Here is a 10,673-nt window from a genome sequence, read left to right on the forward strand (position 1 = left end):
TTCATTAATTTCTTTTAACGCAGACTGTTTAGAAGTAAGTAAAAACACATTTTCTTCTACCATATTCTTATCCCAAATGTCTTTTTTAATTTCAGGTTCTACGACATTTATTATTTTAGAAATAGGTTGTCTCAGGACTTTTCTAGCAGATTTCAATTTAATAATATCGTCTGCCATAATAACAACAAAATTTTTATTCTCTTACCTGGTGCAGTCTTCAAATGGTATAATCCAAATTTGGTAACTCACTTTCCTGGTGAAACACATTCAAAAGTATTCCGAACGTTAATCCTGCTACGTTCAGTGCAAAGGAATAAATTCACTAACACGAAAACACCACATTCTAAATGAAAAAAAAAAAAAAATTGTTCGCGCTCCACGTTGGACGTCAAAAGTATAAAATATTATATTAACTGTCAAGAATTGCAAGATATCTTAGTTCAAAAAACACTAATTCGAATCACACATAACATAAAGATACATGAACACAACAAATCAGGTTTCTAAACTGCCAAGTTTATTCAAGTCTAACACACATTCAACTGGCGGATGCCAAATCAAAGAACAAGAAGTATATATACATCATGAAAGATTTACGCCCTCTTTGGCTATTAAAATATATTTCCACATAAAATTTCTTACACCTTTATGAAGAAAATGGTTTCTCAAAAGCTTTATGCAACGCGGCATATCAGCGAAAACCCATATTTTGGTGCTGAACTTGGGACTGTAAAAGAAAAATTTATCTGTTGAAATTTGTAATTCTTTGCAAAGGGTCTGACTACCTCCTATGTCAAATACAATTGCTTTGACTCGAAGCCCAGACGATTCAAGTGCAAATAAAATGGAAGACAGAAGATTTTCCTTCATTTGACGATCAAAATCAAAATAAATGGGCTGTTTCCATTGCGAAATAAGTCCTCGAACCAAATTGAGTCTTTTTAAAAAGACCTAATATCTGATCTAATTTTGAATCATAACAGAGTCTTGAATCTATATGAATTTCATTGAAACTTAATACGCAAAATCTTTCTTCGTCAGTTGCATTTTGGCAAGTTTTTTTTTATCAATAACAGTACATCATTTAAAATGCCAGGAATGCAACTGAATCTTGAGCACCATCTTTTCAGTGTACTTGCACTTGGAAGCGGAATACCCATTTTTTCTGTCCAGAAGTCGTATGACTTCTGGAACGATAACGGATAACGACTGATTACTGTGTTTTTTGAAATGTCGTCTGGAGACTATTTAATTCGCTTTTTTTTTTTTTTTTTTTTTTCATTAATGCATTTATTTGAGTTTCGGTAAATATGTTTTGAATATACGTTTTCATTTTTCTTAGTTTTTCATTTTGATTCAGTTTTTTAATGTCTTTCCTCAGTTTCTGAACTTTTTCTAATATTAGTTTTCTATTCCTTTTGAATCTTTTTCTTTGCTGGGAGATAGTTTTTAAATGCTGCTTTTCTCAGTCTGTAAAACAGAAACTTTATTCTCAAGAGCTGATAGTTTTGTGATTAAATCACTCACATTTTTCTGGAGGGTGGAACAGTTACAACATTGCTGAGTAATATTATTTTCAGTGAGATCCTCATAGCTATTATTGTTATCGTTTTGAAGTTCCAGACCTGCCTTTTTAGGACTTGAATTCTGAATTCTTTCAAATGCACTTTGTAATTTTTTTCTTTTTTGTTGCCTTTGCTGCCTTGGTGTATTCTGATAAATAACCAAGTCAGGAATACAAGCAGTTGGAATAGCAGTTGACTTCAGTATCTTTTTTGTCGGTAATCCTAGCAAGCTATTTTTCATATCATCCTCATAATCAGACTCAGTGAAGTGATTGCTGCATATTCGAGCACTCTTTGTGTTAACAATATCCGCTCTTCGACACCTATGCAACCATTCTTTCGTTAACTGAATATTTTTGTACGGAAATCTATGAAATACCACGCTAGTTTCTTTCGTATGATGATACGTATTGCTACAAGTAGCAACGGCACACGATACCATTTTTTCAATGGTATTATTACAAGAACTTTCTAAATACAAAATCCCTTTAAAAGTATCATCAGTTATAACTGTCAAGTTAAAAAAAAAAAATTCTCTGAAACTAACAGGGCTAAAGAAAGAGAATCCAAGAACTAAAGATTGAATCTGTCTGATATCTGAGACCCGACGAAGGAGGCTTACCCGGATATTTACCGGCCTCAGGGCAAATACTCTCGACACACGAGTGCTATTGACGAATGAAGGGTTATTGTAATTGGCTATTTATCGCCCTACTGGTTATTTTTTGTTATCATACTTTTACGTATGTTGTAATTGCCATGTGAATGGGTTTGGGGAAGTTTTTATAAAATATTTACGACTCTTCTCTTTAGTGGTATAGTTTGTAGCAAGAACTTAAGATTATCATTATATATACGCGTGCATTAAAACTAATCAGTCTGCTCAAAAAATGCATTAGATATGTGATTTTACTCATGCATTATTTCTTCGTACATACACAAATAGAAATATATATTTCTGGCATATATGTATATAATATTTGGAGTGTGCAGTAGTTTTTAAAATGCATGAAATTTATGAAATCAGATTGAAATCTGTGTTATATTTTATTATCTATTTAATGGAGAGATACTTATTTATTACTGATTTAATGGAGAGATACGTTTTATTATATTACGTTTTTATTGTCAAGTGGAGTAATCTTTGAAATATTATAAAAACTGTATAATGGATTGTTTTGCTAAGCAAATTTTTTCCGAACATTACGCTCTGTTAACTCTTTGTTGAATGTGTCCACTGTATTATGAAAAGAAACCTGACATTGTATTAAAAACATATTTCCCTAAAAGATTTAAGGAAGGCAATTATTATTCATTTTCTCAAATATTTGTTTTTATATATTATGTAATGAATGTGGAATATTTATGATTGCAACCTTTGAAATCAATTAAAAAATAAATATTTAGGTCAAAAGAATTGTGTATGTAAAAAAACTTGTCCACATATATATTTTCATGTTAACAGAATTTGTTTTTATATATAATGAACAATTATGTGAGTTCATCAATGCAGAGATTCCTTATTGATTTCTACAATATTTGTCCTTGCAATCGTAAAACTGCATATTTGCAAAAAATATAGATATATTTTCTTTGACAATAAAAGTAAGACTGTTAAGTAGTGTCTTAGATATCAATTGTTTTATCTTTATTTAAAAATTAGGGCGTAATCGGCAAATTACTGAGAAAATTTAGATGACTAAAAACTAAAGAATTTTGAATGCAAGAATGTTAGATAATTTTAGATATAGATTTTATTGCTTATTACTATATTTAACTACACTTATTATTGCAGCTTATGTAAAATTTACTGTTTCTGTTTAAAAAGTTGTTCTTTTTTACATCCTTTCACTTTTATGAAGAAAGTTGGAAAGCAGAATTATGGTGCAACATTTATTTCATATAATGCCTGCTGAAAAGTAGGACCAATTATGATGTAACAGGAAAAACAAGGAAACCAACAGTTTTAAGGAAGTATCTGCAGATATCAATTTTAACAGCTAGTATCCTAAACATTAGTCAAAGTGTAACAAATTTTTAACTTTTTGACCCATTTGGGCACCTAAATTATAGACATAGTGATCTTATAGATTCAGATAATTAGATATTAATAAGTGGTCTTCAACCTGTCTCCTATATCTTGCACAACCAGATATTTCACAACTCACTTTACATTTTCACTGCCATCTCCTTTACAGTTTCCAATGGACTCATTTTTTTACACCGAATATACATGTACTTCTATCTACATAATCTATGTATTCATCATATGATTGTTTCTTTTATTTATGTTTTATTTCTTAAGAAATTGATATGATTTTAAAAAAGGACAACATTTATATTATAAGAAAATGATTTAATGAAGGTGACCCTTTTCTTTTTACAATGAAAAAGAGGACAAAAAGCGAACAAAGCAGGACATTTGCGTCTTTACAAAATTTTTTTAAAGCAGTCACACGAACCGTAAAACGACTAAAATACAAATAAATTGTTGTTATTATTACTTCTACATCAATTGGCATGGCAGATGATACCATATTTATTGCATTTGACAAAATATGTGTATTACAACCTATGCCTAGTGTTTTCTTTTAGAGTAAATCTGGTAATTTTTCATAGACATTATTTACTCCTTTTGCATCTTTTCCCACCAAAATTTGTATTTGTATTATCTGCTGTTAGTGCAATAACTTTATATTTCAAATTGTTTTCATTTATTACTCTGTATAGATGGTTCACCAAAATTTCTTCGCCCTCAATAGACTTTAAATTAAAAATTTTTATGTGAGTGCCATTGTTAACATTATAATATCTTACTATTATTGGATACAATTTTGTTTCATTATGATTCGATGCCTCAGATAAAACTGTTACAAATACTGCATTTTTCAAGTCTTCTGCAAGTATATTGTCACAATTATTATACTCAGAGTATAATAATTATACAGTGAAAGGAAATTTGTATTTGCATCAGATGTAATTGCAAACTATAATATTATAGACACATTAAAATAAACAAAGTAAAGTGCGCAAAAGTGTGAGGTGCATGACAAGTGTGGCTGCGTGATGTATTGATATGCCCAGAATGTGTTGTCTGTGCATTTTATAATCATGTTTCTTCGAACTGCACCATCACATGACCATTGACGTGTAACATTTCGAAGCAGCATCTTTAACTAATACAGAGATAAACAGATTAGTTGTAAAATATTGAAAAGGAAGACAGTTGGGAAGACACTTCTTGAAGAAGGACAGAGTCTACCAAATGAGGACAATTGGTCTCCTTGCATGGTGGTTCACATGTAACATTCTTTTCATTGTTACCTCCTGGGGCATAGCTAGAGGGGAGTGAGGGTGGACATCTGTCCCTTGCCCCCCCCAAGGGGAGCCAAACTGATGTTACTAAATTTTAAAATTAAATATTTTCCGTTCTTAGCAAACAAAAGGGGGTGCGAAAACTTCAGCTGGGCACTGAAAACCTTACCTATGACTTTGGTTACATTATCAGCTTTAAGATTTTCCCCAGGCAGATTATTATAATTCTCATACTGTCTTCGGACTAGTTGTAAGACATTTTAGCTCTGCGTATTCCTAAACATTCATGATTTCATTTGGATAAAATTTTCGCGGTGAATCATTTCCATAAGTTTCTTCAGAGTATCAGGTATGAGTCAACATTTCAGACATTAGCATCATATTCTGAAACATAAGCACAGAAGCTAACCATACAGAAATAAATGCCAATGATGATTTAATAGCTGTCCTTTAAAAAAAAAAGTATTCTATATAATATCCTTTAATAAAGGTTAGTTTTTCTATATAAATTCACCTTAGCTGCTTCATTACTTTTTACCATTTTGTCTTATTAAAGATTTTACAGCAGTGCTGTTCTTTTGTAAAGTGGAGATCTGTATTAAATTTCTATTTTTTTAGATATGTACTGTTAAATATAATTTAACAGAAATTCAATTATCCTTCATCCTCTCAACATCAGTTTTTACTATTCACTTATAGTATATTCTGATGGACAGAATGAAACCCCTAAAAGGCAAAAAATAAAAATAAGTAATAATAATAAAAAAAGGATTTAAAATAAACCATATTGTGATAAATATGATTATTTTGTCATTTTATTTATAATAGAGGAATAAATTACTGTTTTAAAAACAAAACAGTACTATGGAATAAAATTACATAGAAAAAAATTTCCATAAAAAATGACAAATGGCCAAATCAATAGTCATGTTTTTCCTGAATATATAAACCTTCATATCCAGCATGTAAAATTTTAATAGAAATTTCTATCCAGCAGTAAGAAATAGTATTGACCTAAAATGGCAAGGATGAGTCATGTTAAAGATGTTTGATATTTATTGTATTTTGTGTAACGATTGTAAGTTATATATTTCTTAAATGCAACTGACTTATATCATAAGAGCTTGCTTTTGTTTGCATAAAGGCACAAATCCACATACTATTGGAATTTCACTTTGCCAAAATTCAAATTTTACACGTACATCCATTTTGATGTTTTCAATGAAAGCAAAAATACCAATCTGCAGTTTGAAAAATTAATCTGGCAATTTAATTATGATCTGTACATTACTTATAATAAGTATAACAAAAGATAACATATAACACATATGAAATTTTATTATTGTACAAAATCTTTGGTAAAACAATTTTGGAAACTTCTGAAAGTTAATAGTAATTCTGAGAACATAAAAAAGCTTTATTATTGGGCATTAGTAATAGTTATTTTCTTGTTTGAGCATTCTAAAAGCTATTAAAAGAAACAGAAATTGAAAAATCATCAGGAATCATATATGGTCATCTTAGGGAGATTTTATTACATTTAATATAACTTATGTAATAGTTTACTATTTATATATGTATATGTGCTATTTCATCACTGTGTGCTAACATAAGTTGTCAATAACAATTATTAAATGCAGTGGTTTGTGAAATGGGCAGAAGTTTTGATTTTACTGCTTACTTATTTATAATTATTGATCATTTTTAGCAGTTACAGTGAAATCATTGGGGCATCCACTTCCTGAAAATGAGTAATGTTTCTGAGATCATAAATCAAACTTCACAGAATTCGTTTTTAAATATTAAGCTTTAAATATCTCTATAAGATGATGGATTCCATGGAAGATAAGAGCCATGGATGCCCTTCTTGCAGAGATTTCACTGTGTAGATATTTAGTTATTGCTATTTCATTACTCATTATTTGCTTCTGCTCTCTCACATAAACTATATGCTTAAAAGATTTTCAGAAATATGTTTAATAAAAATTTATAATTTTAATCCAATAGTATATATTATTACATTTTTTTCACATTTCAGAAATGTTTAATATGGAATTTTTATTTACTTTCTCAAGGGGGAAAAAAAACTTAGCATCATGATGTGTTAATGAAATAAACATCCTGAATTTTTTATTCATACATAATTTGTCAATGCATGATCTCATAAAAAAAGTTCTCAGATTTAATATTTAAAAATTATGGAAATTTTTAAATTTTTTTAAAATAAAAATTCTTGTTTTTAATGTAATGAATCTCATTGCTAATGTTGGAAATAAAGATAAAATTGTACCTAACAGATGGGAGATTTCACTGATATGAAGTTATGGCATTAAAAAATTATTCCTGTTAGCATAGAGCTTCTGATAATAGTATTCAGACTTACTAATACTATTTCTAATATCTAATAGTTTGAAAAGACAATAGAACTTTGTTAATTCAAAATTTGTGATAATTTAAATTTAGATATCTCTTTCCCTGATGAGTTGTTTTAAAAATGTATACTAACTTTTCTTCATAAATCAAACATAACTTTGATAATTCAAAATTTGTGATAATTTAAATTCCTCTTTCCCTGATGAGTTTGTAGAGGCATTAAGTTATTTTAAAACAAGAGACATGAAAAATGAGCAATGCCCTTTCCGGGAATCGAACCACGGACCTCTCGAAGACCCGCCAAGCATGCAGACCAATACACCACGAAGGCACGCTAAGAAGGTGGGAGAAATATGTTATATACTCCCCCTTTTAAAGGGCACTGTTGATTAATCACCAAACTCTAGTGGTGGAGAATCGTCATCAACCATCATTTTTAGTTCAGGCGGCACTATAGAGATATTGTTTCTTTCTTCTTCTTCTTCTTTTTTTTTTTTTTTTTAAATGCAGTAGAAGTAAAAAATTAGCGACGCCTTCACAGGGAATCGAACCACGGACCTCTGGAATACGCGCCCAGCGTGCTGACCACTACACTACGAAAGCATGCTAAGAAGCTGGAAGAATTACCTTATACACTTCCCCTCTTAAAAGGTGACTGAGGTTTTATGGGACCCACTCGCCAAATCCTTGGTGTGGAAAATCATCATCCACCACTCTTTTAGTTTGAGTGCCACTTTAGAGACATTATGTATTTTTTTGGAAGCAGAAAAGATGAAAAATGAGCAATGCTCTCGCCGGGAATCCAACAATGGACCTCTGGAATACGCGCCCAGTGTGTAGACCATTACATCATGAAGGCATGCCAAGAAAGTCGAAGAAATACCTTAAAAGTTTTATCAAAAATGGATACTAACTTTTCTTAATAAGTCAAATTTCCTTGGGTGCTGTAATCAAAATTTCAATCAAATTTTCAATTTACTCAAATTTCAGAATTTTGAGTAAGTTTATTTTTCCCCCTACTTTTTCCTATTTATCCTAAATTCATAGAAGTTGTTCTAACTTCTCAGGAGATTCTAATCAATTGAAACCTGGAATGTTAACAAATATGTAGAAGTCTTCGGTAAAAAACGAACTTCCCCTTTTCGTCCTGACAAGCAAATGAAATATTGTAGCATGAATACAAGTCTGTATCTCAAAAATCGTCCAGAAAAGCATCCGTTCTCTTAGCAGATGTTCCTTACACACTTTGCTTTAAGTTAATTGAAACAAAATCTACCGTGGTATGTAATTTAAGTTCTTCGAAGGCAGTGTTTTGTCAATATTCAAATTTTTTACACATAACAGTAATATTTGTAATAAATATTTAGAGATATCATGTATCATACAGCATTATTTATTAGGAAAGAACACAATTCTTGGTTTAAGGATGCTAGCATATGAGAACACTGCAGCTTGGTTTCTTGATCAATGCTATATCTTTTGGTACCTCTAAATTTTAATAATAAATTATTAGTGCTATGTAACTCTTGATTACCTTGGCATTAATTAAATCACACTGTTTCCTTTGCTTGGTCCTAATACTGATATAATGTGCCGTATGTGACTTCAGAAAAAAATCCAAGCTGTTGTCAAACTAAAATGAGAAGCAATGATATAAGAAGCATGATTGCCAGTGCCCAACTTAGCCTAAATGGGGACTTTACCAAAAACTTTTTTGGGACCCTCCTATGCTTTACTGCTTCAAACATGCGAACTTTTTAGATATATTTAAATTTTTATAGTAATAAACTTTCTAGTCGATTAAGGGCCCTTCTGTGATGTGGGGGCCTGGGGCAACTGCCCCGTATACCCTTGCCTTAGTCAAGATCTGATGATTACATAACCTACAAAGTACATATTTGAGGACTATATTTCCCACCTATTTGAGTCCCTACTGTCATACTTTGCTTTCTTCCTTGAAATTGGTATTATACTGCTAGCTGCTAAACTTGCTATACCATGACTGCGGCATGCAACAAATGTCAAATTTGCCTAAAGTACTACATGGTGGGATGTGCAAATAGTTAATGATGAGCATTCTAGCGCATGCACACAAAGCAGGTATGACTAACATCTGTATTGTGTATAATTGTAAAGTCACACCGCGATTTTCATTTAGAAATCACAACTGAACATCGGTCGTTTGAGTATTACGCCTACATACTATTATAAACGAAAAACTCCTACCAGCACCTGTCAGAAATCGACTGCTCCAGAATTGGAGGGTTTATCGGTCCACTAGCGCCTAGAGGACAACCATTTCGTCTCGGCTTTTGCGGGATTGTACAATGACTTCACGTGCCCTGAGTCAGGAATTTGGCTCCTCATGTTCAGGACTACGAGTGTCTGCACAGACCGCGCTATGACGTCTGCAGCACCACGAACTGTTAGGACTGCGACCGTTATTGCGGTTTTCAATTGATGACGCAGCAGAGACAGGCGTACGTACCAGTAGATTGACGAACGACGATATTGGACACAAGAGTACCACCACATCCTCTTTGTAGAGGTTCTGCTTCAACATCATGATGAAACTCGGTTCTGCGTCAGCCATCATGATGGACGTATCCATATATGGAAGTGTAGCAATTTTAACGCCCAAAAGCAGAGTACTTTAACCATCAGCTGTGTGCATTTAGAAAAATTATATGATCATCATGAAACATGCAAGAGGAATGAGAATACAGAAATGAAAATACGATGGAAGCCTATGAGTCTACGCTTAGTCACCATGCATAATTGGTCTCAAATTGATTGAAGAGCATACTTCGGAACACAAACTACACTCTTTTGCAAAAAATCCAAGCACCATGAAGGAAGTGGTTGTTTTTGATGAAATTGAATATATGTATAACTCATACACAGGTAATAAACTGATTAAAAGGTCAAAGTTATAGTACCTGTTCATGGCTCACAATCACCCATTGAGTGTTCAAGTTAGTAGTTGGTCGAACCGCCTCTGGCGGCAATGCATGCTTTAATTCGTCGAGGCAAGGAATGGTAGAGGTTTCTAATGTCATCCTGCGACACATTCTGCCAAGCATCAGTTGTCGCTACAGATCTGCGATATTTTGTTCTGCCCGAATCTGGCGGCCTACCATGCCATAAAGATTAAAATAGTTCCGACCCGGCAATAAGCCATACAGCATTGAATGCTGTGACACCAAAGGGTGTCTAAAAACTATTTAGCGATCACTCAGCCCGAGTCAGACCTTGGTAGTATCATTACGAATCCCTACCGCGCCTGAGCGCGCACTGAACAGAACGGTGCTTATAGTTCTGTGAAGGCCGCTAATTTTCTCCATATTCCACTCCCAACGTATGCGCAGAGTAAGTGAGCAGCGTGGGCGAGGTCAGGTCCGATTAACTCGCATAAGTAGA

General features: G+C 32.5%; 1 protein-coding gene across 1 annotated transcript; it reads right to left on the bottom strand.

Moving 5' to 3' along the window:
- Positions 1–860: 860 nt before the first annotated feature.
- Positions 861–2,090, bottom strand: LOC146995660 (uncharacterized). Its single transcript, XM_085822907.1, has one exon. It carries the CDS (start codon positions 2,005–2,007, stop codon positions 1,450–1,452), a length of 558 nt encoding a protein of 185 aa, XP_085679033.1. The 5' UTR covers positions 2,008–2,090; the 3' UTR covers positions 861–1,449.
- Positions 2,091–10,673: the final 8,583 nt, after the last annotated feature.

The sequence above is a fragment of the Stegodyphus dumicola genome, chromosome 8, assembly GCF_044657685.1.
Source record: "Stegodyphus dumicola isolate Sdum_Otavi_A_Nest chromosome 8, ASM4465768v1".
Lineage (NCBI taxonomy): Eukaryota > Metazoa > Arthropoda > Arachnida > Araneae > Eresidae > Stegodyphus > Stegodyphus dumicola.